Source organism: Sciurus carolinensis, chromosome 3, assembly GCF_902686445.1.
Source record: "Sciurus carolinensis chromosome 3, mSciCar1.2, whole genome shotgun sequence".
NCBI lineage: Eukaryota > Metazoa > Chordata > Mammalia > Rodentia > Sciuridae > Sciurus > Sciurus carolinensis.
In genome coordinates, this window is record NC_062215.1 from 110,416,897 (window position 1) to 110,431,252 (window position 14,356).

The window sequence follows — 14,356 nt, forward strand, 5'->3', positions numbered from 1 at the left end:
TAATTAAATTTTTTTTTTTTTTTTTTGTACTGGGGATTGAACTCAGGGACACTCAACCACTGAGACACATCTCCAGTCCTATATTGTGTTTTATTTAGAGACAGGGTCTCACTGAGTTGCTTAGTACCTCACTTTTGCTGAGGCTGGCTTTGAGATCCTCCTGCCTTACCTCCCGAGTCACTGGGGTTACAGGTGTGTGCCCCTACACCCAGCAGTAATTAAATTTAAATTATTCCCAATACATATTTTGGATAAAATGACATGCAATCATTTACAAATTAAATAAAACTGATTTTATTATACATAAGGGTAGTTGAAGCCTACTTTATTTTTCTTATTGTCACCAAACATATAATAGGCTCTTATATTGTCTGGTTGATTTTTTTAAAAGGTATAAATATTGCCTTTATTTAAGAAGCTCACATAATATCTGGAGACAGAAAGCAGCAATACCTGAAATTATGACAAAACTGCTAACCACTAAGATATGTGAGACTGACTGTGAAGGAGAGATTTATTTGCATTCAAGCCTGCTTGGAAAACCAGGTCTGGAGGGCCAGGAGAAATTCAGACTAAAGAGAAATAAGTTATCCAAAAAGTAAGGAAGAGCTGAAAACAAGCAATAGACAACAAAACCCCACAACAATGAGGCTATTTCAAAGGGACCCTGCAGCTAAGGGAAAGAGCTCACTGGGCAAAACTGGAACAACTTGAACAAAGCAGTAAGTGATGCAATATATGTTGGATAATAATCCAAAGTATAAAACAAATAACCATGAGTGCACACTAGGATAGAGAGTCAGGCAAAAGTAAGAATAAAAAGTACGGCATCCAGGAAGTAATAAAACACTAAAAACAAATAAAATACTTGGGAATCAATCTAACAAAAGAGGTGAAAGACCTCTACAATGAGAACTACAAAACACTAAAGAAAGAAATTAAAGAAAACCTTAGAAGATGGAAAGATCTCCCATGTTCTTGGATAGGCAGAATTAATATTGTCAAAATGGCCATACTACTAAAAGTGCTATACAGATTCAATGCAATTCCAATTAAAATCCCAATGATGTACCTCACAGAAATAGAGCAAGCAATCATTAAATTCATTTGGAAGAATAAGAAACCCAGAATAGCTAAAGAAATCCTTAGCAGAAAGAGAACCAGAACTTCGACTATACTACAAAGCAATAGTAACAAAAATGGCATGGTATTGGTACCAAAACAGACAGGTAGATCAATGATAGAGAATAGAGGACACGGACACAAACCCAAATAAATACAATTTTCTCATACTAGACAAAGGTGCCAAAAATATGCAATGGAGAAAAGATAGCCTTTTCAACAAATGGTGCTGGGAAAACTGGAAATCCATATGCAGCAGAATGAAACTAAACCCCTATCTCTCACCCTGCACAAAACTCAACTCAAAATGGATCAAGGACCTTGGAATCAGACCAGAGACCCTGCATCTTATAGAAGAAAAAGTAGGTCCAAATCTTCAACATGTTGGCTTAGGATCAGACTTCCTTAACAGGACTCCCATAGCACAGGAAATAAAAGCAAGAATCAATAACTGGGAGAGATTCAAACTAAAAAGCTTTCTCTCAGCAAAGGAAACTATCAGCAATGTGAAGAGAGAGCCTACAGAGTGGGAGAAAATCTTTGCCACTCATACTTCAGATAGAGCACTAGTTTCCAGAATATATAAAGAACTCAAAAAACTACTCCAAGAATACAAATAACCCAATCAACAAATGGGCTAAGGAAATGAACAGACACTTCACAGAAGAAGATCTACAAGCAATCAACAGATATATGAAAAAATGTTCAACATCTCTAGTGATAAGAGAAATGCAAATCAAAACTACCCTAAGATTCCATCTCACCCCAATTAGAATGGTGATTATAAGAATACAAGCAATAATAGGTTTTGGCGAGGATATGGGGAAAAAGGTACACTCATACATTGCTGGTGGGCTTGCAAATTAGCGCAGCCACTCTAGAAAGCAGTGTGGAGATTCCTTAGAAAACTTGGAATGGAACCACCATTTTTTTTTTTTTTATTTAACATTTTTTTTTTTTTGTAAACAAATGGGATACATGTTGTTTCTCTGCCTGTACATGGCATAAAGGCATACCATTTGTGTAATCATAAATTTACATAGGATAATGTTGTTTGATTCATTCTGCCATTTTTTTCCCTTCTCCCCCACCCCTCCCACCCCTCCCCTCCCTCTATACAGTCCTTCCTTCCTCCATTCCTGCCCCCCTCCCTAAACCCAACTCCAACCCCAACACTAACCCCTCCCACCCCCCATTATGTGTCATCATCCACTTATTAGCGATATCATTCTTCCTTTGGATTTTTGAGATTGGCTTATCTCACTTAGCATGATATTCTCCAGTTTCATCCATTTGCCTGCAAATGCCATAATTTTATCATTCTTTACGGCTGAGTAATATTCCATTGTATATATATACCACATTTTCTTTATCCATTCATCAATTGAAGGACATCTAGGTTGGTTCCACAATCTGGCTATTGTGGGTATACCCAAAGGACTTAAAATCAGCATACTACAGAGATACAGCCACACCAATGTTCATAGCTGCTCCGTTCACAATAGCCAGATTGTGGAACCAACCTAGATGTCCTTCAATTGATGAATGGATAAAGAAAATGTGGTATATATATACAATGGAATATTACTCAGCCGTAAAGAATGATAAAATTATGGCATTTGCAGGCAAATGGATGAAACTGGAGAATATCATGCTAAGTGAGATAAGCCAATCTCAAAAATCCAAAGGAAGAATGATATCGCTAATAAGTGGATGATGACACATAATGGGGGGTGGGAAGGAGGTAAGAATGGAGGAAAGAGGAACTGTGTAGAGAGAAAAGGGATGGGAGGGGTGGGGAGGAAGGAAAAAAATAACAGAATGAATCAAACACCATTACCCTATGTAAATGTATGATTACACAAATGGTATGCCTCTACTTCATGTACAAACAGAGAAACAAGATGTATGCCATTTGTTTATAATAAAAATAAATTAAAAAACCAAATAAACAACATAAATAAATGAGGTAAAAATAAGTGTAAATATATAAATAATATATATAACATAAAATAAAAAATATAAATTAATAAATAATGTACAAATAAATGACTGAATTTTAAATGGAAGAAGACAGATCTTTTATGCAGAATTACAAGTAATTCATATAGATACTCCTCCCTCAGGAAGGTAGAGGATAAGGGTCGATCCTGTAAGTGGGGACTGCGTGCAGTAGCTCCTTTACAAAGAGTGCAGCGTGGAGAAGGGGAAAGAGTTCTGTACCACAGAGAAACCTCATAAACACTGCCTTGGGCCGAGCCATCGAGGTTCAAATCTAGTGATAAGACATATTGCTTGTACCATTCATTATATGATGAAAATAACACCTTACATCTGTGGTCCCCTACTCCCAACTCAAGGCTCCAGTTTAATCATGAGAAAAACATCAGCTAAACCAGCAGAGGGGTCTTCTACAAAACGCATGACCAGTGCTCCTCAAAACCATCAAAGTTGTCAAAAACAAGAAAACCCCGAGGAAACATCACAGACAAGGGGAGGCTAAAGGGATGTGATGACTGACTGCAATGGCCTTCCTGGAGAGAATCCTGAACTGAAAAAGGCATTTGGTGAAATCTAAGGAAATAATGTAGCGACTTTAGTTAATAACAATGTATCAATACTGGCTTATTCATTGTGACATGCTAATGTCATCTGGGGAGAGTGGCTGTGGGTACCTGGGAACTGCACTATTTGTGCAACTTTTTATAAAGTTATTTAAAAAATGAAAACTTTATTAAAAATGAAAAAAGAGAAGAAAATGGAAAGCTTCTTGTCAGGAAGAAAAAAATAAATAAAGGTACAAATATGAAGCTGGACATAATCTACACAGGGAGACAACTTAAGAAATCAGCCTGAAAAAAAAAATGCTTAATGAGCAAGAATGGGAAACAGATGGGGGCTGGGAGGAGGCCTAGAAATAGGGAAGAGGGGCTGGTTTCTGAAGTCAAAAAAGTTCACAAGGACTCCAGGTAACTGATGATAGGGGATGCCCGGATGCTATGCTGCAGCATTATGAGGGAGATGATGAGCCAGGGTGAACTGCGATGCGCTCTGTGGCAGCAGAGAGCTGAGAGCAGGGTGGTAGCGACAACCATCTTCAGCTGTGAAGATTTAAACATGCATTTCACAATGGATTTGTTTAAGGATTGATTAGGCAAGGTCAAGAGACATTACTTTTGTCTGGAATGTCAAAACTCTCCCCAAACATACCTCCTTACTTTCTTCTTATTTCCTTATCCATCCTTTAAGGCCCAACCAAGTGTCACTTCCTCCTGGAGGCATTCCTTTCTTCCATTATTCCTGTTTTTGTTCAGCTCTTTGGTTTGTACCAAGTACTCTAACACTCCTACATATTACAAGCAAGTTCATGGTGTCTCCCCAACTACGTTTTATTCCGGGTGGAGGCCGGGACACCAGGCCCCACCCTGACCCGGGCCTTCTCCTCCTCTGTAACCTCTGCAGCACCTGTCATGGGACTGAATGAAGAACTCAGCACAGCTGCATGATTCCCACCATTAGAGCTTTTGCTTTGCACTCTCCTTCCTTGGAATGGAAATTCATCTTTGCATACTTACCCATTTCAATTTTACAAGCGAGAATGCTGTGCTGGTAAAAATTAAGTGTTTCTTCAATAACATTAAAGGTCAGAATATCCCAGAAGCCGTCAGTACTCAACCCAGCCAAAAACTTGCCATTTTTTACAGTGGGTCTTCCAGCTCGCCAGTGTGTAAAAGACAGCATGGTCTTATCAAACCACATCAGAGAATTATCTAGAGAAGAAACATGTTTTTACTATGCTTAGAGATTAAATCAAAACTTACAGGAACAGGGTTACTATTTCAAACAACTGATTTTCTGTCTCCTTTTCCTTCCTTCTAAAAGATTTCTTCAAAGATGATATACAAATAGTCAATAAGCACATGTAAAGATACTTAATAAGCCATCAGGGATATACAATAAAAACCCTAAATGAGATATCACTTGACACCCACTTGGTGGACTGTAATAAAAAAAAAAAAACAGAAATAAAAGTTAGTATAGGTATGAAGAAATTGGAACTCTCATACACTGATAATAGAAATGGAAAAAATACAGATTCTTTTTGAAAACAATCTTCAAAGGGTTAAATAAAAGACCCAGGAATTCTATTAGGAAGTATATAACCGAGGTGTAAATCAGGAGAAATAGAAACATGTCTGCACAAAAGCTTACACATGAACGTTCAGAGAAGTATTATTCCTAATAACCAAAAATGTGAAAACAACCTAACTATCCACCAACTGATGAATGGAAATAAAATATGGTGTATCTATAGTTTGGGACATTATTCAGTCACAGAAAGGAATGACATACTGATATATGCTACAGGATGAACCTTGAAAGCTTTATGCTAAAGGGGAAATATCACATACTGTATGATCCCATTTATATGAACTGTCGAGAATAGATAATTTGTAGAGACAGACAATAGATTGGTGGTTGCTAAAGGCTGGAGTCTAGTAGGAAATGGGGAGGGGCAGGAAGGGAATACTTATGGGTGTGGTGTTTCTTTTTGAGACAGTGATGGTTGTACAACTCTGTGACTATTAAAAGCCATTAAACTGTACATTGTAAGTGACTGGATTGTTTGGTACAGGAATATGTCTCAATAAAGAGTTAAAAATAAAACAGATGCTAAGTCTGTTCAAATTACAAGCTGGAATGAAGAGTGACACCATCTTTACCTACCATACCCACTGCAGTCCTGGTCACTGATTAATGTCTCCCAGAGCAATACACCTAAGCATGGGCTGGCACCAACAGCACACCTCAAAGGCTGTGCGTATGACTTGGTTCTTGCTTTCTGCTTTATCCCTGTATGTTTCCCACATCATTTTTCTTTCTCTGGAACTTTAAAGGTTTCATTTTTCTGAACAATGCAACATGCAGTGTTATATTCTAAAGTTGCTGTGACAAAAGGTCACTTTTTTACCTGGCTTGAAGTAGCTCTCAGCTGCCATATTAGCTTAGTAATTTCTATTCAAGGTCCCACTGTTGAAAAGCTAGAAGGTTTTAAAAACCAAAGCTCTTTGTAGAGGTGCTATATCCAATTTTAAATATTCTGTAATATTTTAAAGTAACTAAAACAGTGACTTACGGATATAAAATTAAGTAACTAAAACAGTGACTTGTGGATATAAAATTGTCAGTAAAAATTAGATTTAAACCAAATTTAGTGTTTGCCTGAAAAAAAAAATCCTTCTATGTCCCTTTATATGTCTACATGTTTTAGTAAAATTTTTGTTACCTATACATTTTATAAAAGAAATTAAGATAACTTGAAGTCTTCAGATATGAAAATGCTTTTACAGAATGTAGAAGATATTTCTACAAATTACATCAGAGTATCTATTTTCAATCTCTGAATCCTGGGTTTGTTTTCCAATGATCAATACAAGATCATTGTTTCTTCCACTTTCAGGGAAAGCCTAGAACTTTCTACCACATTTTTCTCCATTTTTTTTCCTACCCCTAAATTTAAAGGTACTTAAGTGCTGTTGAAGAAAGCCTTGGGTCAATTAAGTCCTACTGTGATGAACTCATCCTCATCTAGCAGTTCAAGTCTTACACATTGCTTCATAGTTTAATCTTCATTAACTCCCTTGCAAGAATAAACATTTAAAGGGGCTGGAGTTGTGGCTCAGTGGTAGAGCATTTGTCTAGCATGCATGAGGCATTGGGTTCGAATCTCAGTACCGCATATAAATAAATAAAATAAGGGTCCATGGACAACTACAAAAAAAAATTAAAGAAAACAGTGGCAACTCTAAGCAGCAGCTGGGTAAGCAGAAAAAAAGCATATATTTTTTAAACGTCAGATTTGAGTAACTTACCTTCCTTTTCTACCCTACTTCTGACTTCTTGTCCTGTGCCCCTTTCTAGGTGAAATGTATGTTTTTCATACTTTACACCCACAGTAAGATTTTCTTTTCTGTAATTTCATAACTTTCACAGGTTTCAGTATGCCTCTGTCTTTCTAAATTGGTCTTGTGTATATTAGATGCAGTGTTTTTAAAAATTTCATATCAATCACATTTTGGATCAGTGGCATTTAATCCAATTTTCAAATGTTCTATCCCACTGTTAGACCAGGAGTGTTGTTTCCCTGTTGCTTACCCTACACATACCCCAAGCCAGTGTTATAAACCCAAAGGTGAAACACTAGTAATAAAGTGTGATTCTGTTCTCATTCATTCTACATAGTAGAGATATAAGGTAAGTACTGGAGATTTATATGCAAGTGTGGTCATTTTTAGTTAGTCTTGAGTTTCTAGAAGGAAGAGTGGAGGGCAGAAATTATTTCCCACTATTTAACTCTCAGCTTGGTGGTAAAGGTATAACAATGGCATTAGCAGAGACATAAAAACTGTCTTGTTATGTGTATAAGTTATATTATGTACATAGCTATACTTTAAAAAATTTTTTGGCAATATTGGCAATCAAACACAGAGCTTCATACATGCTAAGCAAGGGTTTTACCACACTTTTATCTCCAGTCCTTATATAATTATATTTTTGTATATTGATAAACATGTACTTTGAAGAACTAGACTTCCACAGTTTGTTAAGTAGGCTATAATGAAGTACTAATATAAAAAGAGAAAATTGGCAGATTTACAACTTACTTTCATAAGTTATTCCTAACATGACCCATGAAGCCATATAATTGAAGTACAGAAGTTGCTCAAGAACAAAGTTATTCTCCTTTTCGTCTCGTATACTCAACATATGTGATTTTGAATCTGTTAAATAAGAAGTTGATAATTTTAATAATTAATTATCTGGAACATTTTATTTTGTTTGACAAATTTAGAAAGTTTTATTCCCCAATTTAATATTCTTCAAAACAATACTGAAAAATTAGAAAGATATGTAAACTAAAGCTATCTCGTTATACTATAATGAACAAAATAAGTATTCAAACATTTAAATGTTAAACTGGGTCCTACAGTATAGTGGAAAACTAGTATCCAAGTAAAGAATTTTAGACATTGATTCATTTAACTCTTCCCCATTTAGAGCTCATCATCCAGGTGGCACAAACCCACCTATATTAATGACATACTATTAAAGAATACTCTGTTATAAGAAAAAGTCTCTGAAATGGACTATAAGACACAACTTCTTTTTCTTTAGAGATCACTGCTGGGAGTCATCTATGAACCATGTGCATGAATTGAGCCATGTTCCAGCCATAGGCAGGGAAGTTGCTGTCTTGGAAACTCCCAGGAGGAAATCCCCGGTGTGAGACTGCGCACTTTATGCTGGCACCCTGACCTGCTCACTGTTCAAGTTGTAAGCACAGCCTTCCCGAGGTGGGTGTAGTCTGCCAAATGCCAGTCAACCTGTTACCGCAAGACCCCGCCACACAAGGAAACAAGCACCAAAATAAAACTCCTCCGACTGAAACCTTATCCCTGCCTTTGATGTGCTCCCCCTTAAATAAAGAATTGGGGCCTTCTTCAGTTGTTCAGTTCCAGTTCCTATCAGGACTGGAAGACCCATCAGGCGTTCCTCTTTTTAAATCCATTCTTTGGCTTTGTCTTTAATCTTTTACTGAATATTTCAGACTTTTCATTTTCTCAGGCGGCTCACACCTCCTAAGCAGGAACCTTTTCTGTCAGGGTGCTGGTCACTCCATCAGGTCACTATTATATTAAGATTTAAAAAGTCTAGTATTTCTAAAATGTGTATTTCAGGAAATTAGCAAGGGGTTTTCTCAGACTCGATCTATGCAGGTAAAATGTTGTAAATAGTAGTTAAAACAAAGTTAAACTCGTTCATTTACGCCAGTATTAAAATCGGTTAATGACTTCGAGAATGTTAAAACGAGGTTTTGAAGTCAAGTATTTCTCAATCTTTTTTTTGCAGGACATCTCTCAAGACTAGTGTTACACAGAGCACACTTTGGGGAATAATGGCTTGATATTTTCCAAAGGTACTTCTCACAAAGTTCACAGTTCCAAAAGTTCTATCATATAGAAGTCATAAATCCTCAATGGAGTTCATTGGAATTAGCTCCAGTCTTGAGAGCTAAAAGTGTGAAATGTACATTTCTTTTAAGCACAGCTGCTACACAGTGCTATTTCTAAGCTTTTGACCACTTGAACTAACCTATTTTCACTTTATCCTTTGTCTAGCTTGTTTAGCATCAGTTCTCTGCTCTATAGTGTCATTTCTTTTCCTTTTTAAGACAAGTCATCTTGTTTACACATACAAAGACAGATTAATTCTCAGATAGATGAATAAAGGAATTAATTTTGTACTTGTCATTTTAACCAAACACAAAATTTTATATATTGTCATTCATAATGTGGAAATAAGGAGATAAATGTTTTTGCAATCAAATTACTAGTGCTACTTAGAACTATTTATAACAGGTTTTTAAAAAAATTAGTATGATACAAAATAAAAATATCATGACAGTGCAATATACATACTCAGTTTCTGGCACTTAGAATGAACTTCATCCTGTGTTGTTGCCATATGTCTATTCTTTGTTATCATGAAATTGTAGCACGAATTCTGAAATGGTATCCATGGAGTATTTAGAACAGGAGATGGACATTTAACACTTTTGACTTGTTTGACCTCTTTTTCAGTGTCATCTAGAAAAAGAGTTAATGGTGAGAATTCTAATTTCACATGTAATATTAAAACCTGTTGATAGTCATTAGACCTGATTCGTAGGAAATATTTAGGAAGTCAAGGAGGAATAGCTTGGTGATGCTTGTTTTTCTGTTTATATTCAAATATTAGGGATTGAAAACTGTCTTTCTGCAGGGAAAAAATTTTATTTCCCCTATTTTGAAATGTAAGAATGTAAAAAATGAGGTATTTCTTAGGTTAAATGCAGTTTCTGTCTTCTTGCATTATGAAACATTAAGTACAAGGGGCCACCTCAGATAAAGTGTACAAAACTCTTAATTAATAGGCACCTCACTATAACTTTAAGAATTCATTTTCAATTTTTTGATTACTGACATCTTTAAATTAATTAATTAATTTTTATTCATTTATTTATTTTTAGTACCAGGGAGTAAACTGAGGGGCACTCAACCATTGAGCCACATCCCTAGCCCTTTTTATTTTTTATTTTGAGACAGGGTCTTGCTAAGTTGCTGAGACTGGCCTTGAATTCATGAGCGACCTGCCTCAGCCCCCCACGCTGCTGGGGTTACAGGCATGTGCCACTGTGCCTGGCTAAAGGAACAGGTTAATGAAATACTTGACGTTCTAACTAAGTTATTACTTTAACCAAATCAAACAGAAATATCATTTAAAATATGGCCTCTAGAATATCTTTTTTGGGGAGGTTCATTTTATGAAAGGTTGTATATGTAAGAAGATGTAAACATAGATAAGCTCTACTCACAGTAAATCAAACTGGTTTAATATGTAGTATAGACCATTCAGTATCTTTCCTGCTTCACAATAAATTCTTTTGTCTCTAAAACAGTATGTTCTTCCTACCACAAACCCACAAATATGGGCCCTTGACAGTCGTAAACTACTTTCCTCTAATTGGGCTGGAGGTTGCATATCTGACTCAGGCTAAGTCCATCAGAGTCTAAGAATTTGAAAAGTAAAATTCAGAAACATTAACTCATCTCCAGTTACATCAATTAAGTGAAAGTCGCTGAGACACCAAGCTCCACGATGTGCAGAGATAAGTAGAAAGTATATGAAGAGCTGAGTTCAGATACACAGAGGAAAAACAGGTAGAAGGGAGCATCTCCGGGTTCCTGATCTCCATTCCCCAGGAGGCTCAGCTCTTCCCTTATTTCAGGGGCTCTAATTTCCCTCTGCTTTAAGCTAACTTGAGTTTGTCATTGTTACTTGCAGCCAACTGAATCTTAACAGTGGGTCACGAAAGTTATGTTAGTTGTTGATGTTAAGAATTATGAAAGAATTCCAATGGAAGTGGATTTTCTAAAACAACATGAATTCAAAATACATGCAAAATGAGGCTAAAAATTGGACTTTACATGTCAGTATTAACTGATATAAAAGTGAAGATAAAATGTCTAAAATAAAAACAAATGACTTTTGAATAATTCAATACAAATGGTTTCAATAAAATTCATTGTAAAAAGGATAATAGTATTATTTCTTCATAATTCCAAAATAAAATTTTACGAAACCACTCAAAATTTTCCTATCAAGGAGATAGATAATTTAAGCATTAAAATATTCAAAATTCACCTACTTCCTGGGTAGTAGCAAATAGCACCTGGTTGCTTATTATTGCAATCAGCCGTTTTCCAGAATCCATCAGTATCTAATATTACACAGTCTTCAAGTTGCCTGTTGTCATCTGCCCAGCGAATAAAATGAAGACGTTTCCCATCTGACCAACCAAAGTTGAGCTCATCCTGAAAGGAACAGAAATACATTCCAAGTGATAATACTCATTTTATCCCTTCTGTATTATTTTTACCCTCTAATATTAAAGGGACATTTTAATGAAAGGAACAGAAATACTGTCACACATAACACTTACTATGTCCCAGGTACTTTTCTAAGTGCTTTAAAAATATCAACTTCCTAAAGCCTCATAATGATCATATGAGAGAGGTGATCCACTGCTAGGGCCACGTGGGTGCCATGTAACCCATTTTAAAAATGAGGGAAACTGAGGGTATGTAATGTGTGTAAAGTCACAGAATATATATCACAGTGCTGGAATTTTAATCCAGGTTGTTAGTCCTTAGAGTCTATGGTTCTCACCGTGACACTCTGCTGCCTCCCACTTCATTGGAACTACTGGTTGTTGGAAACCAGAAAGTCAAATGGAGAGAGGACTGCTGTAAGCAAGGATTAAGTGGTGTAGTGGGAAGAATATGAGCTTTGGAGCTAAGCACATCTGGTTTTGAATCTGGTTTGGTTATTTTCTAGCTTTTGATTTTGAGTCTACCTCTTCAAATTTTCATCCTCTCATCTATTAAATAGGTGTGATAGCTTCATGGGGGCTAGAATTAATGAGATAATTAATTAATTATGGTTAGGTGTAGAATACGTAACCCAATGGTTAGCTGGCACACAGAGCTACATAAATGTTAGTTCTCTCTTTCTTTCTTTTTAAAAAAATTTTTTAGTTGTCAATGGACCTTTTTTTATTTATTTATATGTGGTGCAGAGAATCGAAGCCAGTGCCTCACACAAGCTAGCAAGCGCTCTACCACTGAGCTACAACCCCAGCCCAGTTCCCTTTCTCTTAATTCCTTACACCTTGTAGATTTCTCACTACTGTTTTAACACTTGTCTGTGGGGCAAAGTTTCCTCGTTTATATAGTCTGGCGTAAGCTAGAAGTCTGGGGACACCTGTCTGTACACCCTGGCAGGGGCCTGACTACCCACCTATCTTGAGAAAGGATTTATAGAGTAGAAGTCCAGGGAATGGGTTGTGGGGTTGTGTCTGAGTTTTCTCAGGGCACTGGGACTTACTTAACCAATACTTGCCTAATCAAACCACTGAACCAAGTGTTCCTGAGCCCATTTGCCTCACTAGTTTATTTGGAATACTGAGCAAAGGCTAGATTCGGGCTCCTTAGTGAACCATACACAGCAAACACAGTCAAGCCTTAGCACCATCAGCTGCTTCATTCTGAACTGTTCTTGACTAGAGTTCCAGTTGTAATCCTGGCAACCAATTCCTAAGCCGCCAAGGCCTCACATGTGGGCTTGCGAGGTGTGACTTGCTACACTCTTACCCATACTGCCTGCCCTCCTTCCCCTGCACTGTTCTGCCCTCAGTCCCAGGCCGTGGGCTTTGGAACCTCCATTCCATCCTAGTAAACCCTCCCATACTCTCAGTCTCCTTACTGAAAACAAGAGCTATTCATTAAAATGATAAACATCTACTTACTGAATTCTTGGCCTCAACTGACCTTCATGCAAAGCTGGCTTTTAAAAGGGAATAACCTTTCAGCTGCCACAAGGGAAGGCTGTTTGTTCTTCCATTCTTAGAGATGGAAAGGCTATGAGAAGGGAGTAGTAGGTATTTTTACCTCCTTGGATCACTTCCTTTAAGGGTTATACTCTTATCACTGGAAACTCTCAGAACTCTTGCCTGTTGCTGACATTCACGGTGGATGTGGATCCCTTGCTCCTTCCTGACATTCACTAAGATGTCCCAAGTCTTGCTCTGTTCTCCTGGCCCAGCTGATGACTTAGAGACGTCTTAAATACGTAGTGATCCACTGCTAGGGCCATGTGGGCGCTATGTAACCCAGAACTGCTACACCTCCAACACCCGTAAACGTGGCTCAGTCAGGCCAGCACCATATCCTGCATGAGAGCACATAAAAACAACTGTCCTTCCCTCTCCGGACTGCTTACTCCTCCTCCCACCTTTCACCACTGTCATTTTTCTTAAGTAAATATCTCATATTGTTACCACTCTCTTTAAAAATCTTCCAATATCTTCCCATTGCTCTCAAACTAAAGTATTATTTATTACTATCTTAAGAAATATTCCCTAAGGGGTTGGGGTTGTGGCTCAGGGGCAGAGCCTAGCCTAGAGTGTGTGAGAGGCGCTGGGTTCGATTCTCAGCACCGCATATCAATTAATAAAATAAAATGTTCATTGACAACTAAAAATTTTTAAAAAAAATATTCCCTAAGATTTAGGGAAGGTTATGAAGATATATGATACACAGCTACACAGAATATGTTAAAATCAAGGGAAAATTAAGGAAAATAAAATCATAAGTGAAGACTGAAAATAGAATAAGAAAAAAAAAAGATCAAAATCAATAAATGAGGTGGGGGGAGAAGTTATAAAACAGTATGACCCCAGATGTTTTAAAAATAAATAGATGCTGACAGAAAAATAACTTGAAGAAAACATATCAAAATACTAAATCACATTTCTTTTTTTTTTTCTTTCACATTTCTTTTTAAGTACTTGAATAACAGCAACTTTCCCATGAAACAATGACTTCAATATTCCTGTTTTAATTTACTGCAGTTTACAAATTTTCTCCAGTGACAATATTGCTCAGATTTAAGATGAGAGAAACTGGGAAATGTAGTAACATTATCACCTTTTGCAAAAGACACAATGACAGGTTCCACAGAACACTAAACACTGAAAAGACAGTAAGTAAATGTGAAACGCTCAAAGAGTGGACACTGTGAAGCTGGGAAGGCAGCTCTGGCTTGATTTGGGGGTGAATTTCAGAATCCTCAG

At 36.9% G+C, this 14,356-nt stretch overlaps 1 protein-coding gene across 2 annotated transcripts in view; it reads right to left on the bottom strand.

Moving 5' to 3' along the window:
- Positions 1–14,356, bottom strand: part of LOC124980455 (CD302 antigen) — a 133,165-nt gene that overhangs the window by 54,345 nt on the left and 64,464 nt on the right. For both annotated transcript variants that reach the window (XM_047546025.1, XM_047546022.1), the window contains exons 26-29: positions 11,372–11,537; positions 9,603–9,770; positions 7,788–7,904; positions 4,698–4,892 (exon numbers count right to left, since the gene is read on the bottom strand). In XM_047546025.1, coding sequence (XP_047401981.1) covers positions 4,698–4,892; positions 7,788–7,904; positions 9,603–9,770; positions 11,372–11,537 — 646 coding nt within the window. The remainder of the gene's footprint in view (positions 1–4,697; positions 4,893–7,787; positions 7,905–9,602; positions 9,771–11,371; positions 11,538–14,356) is intronic.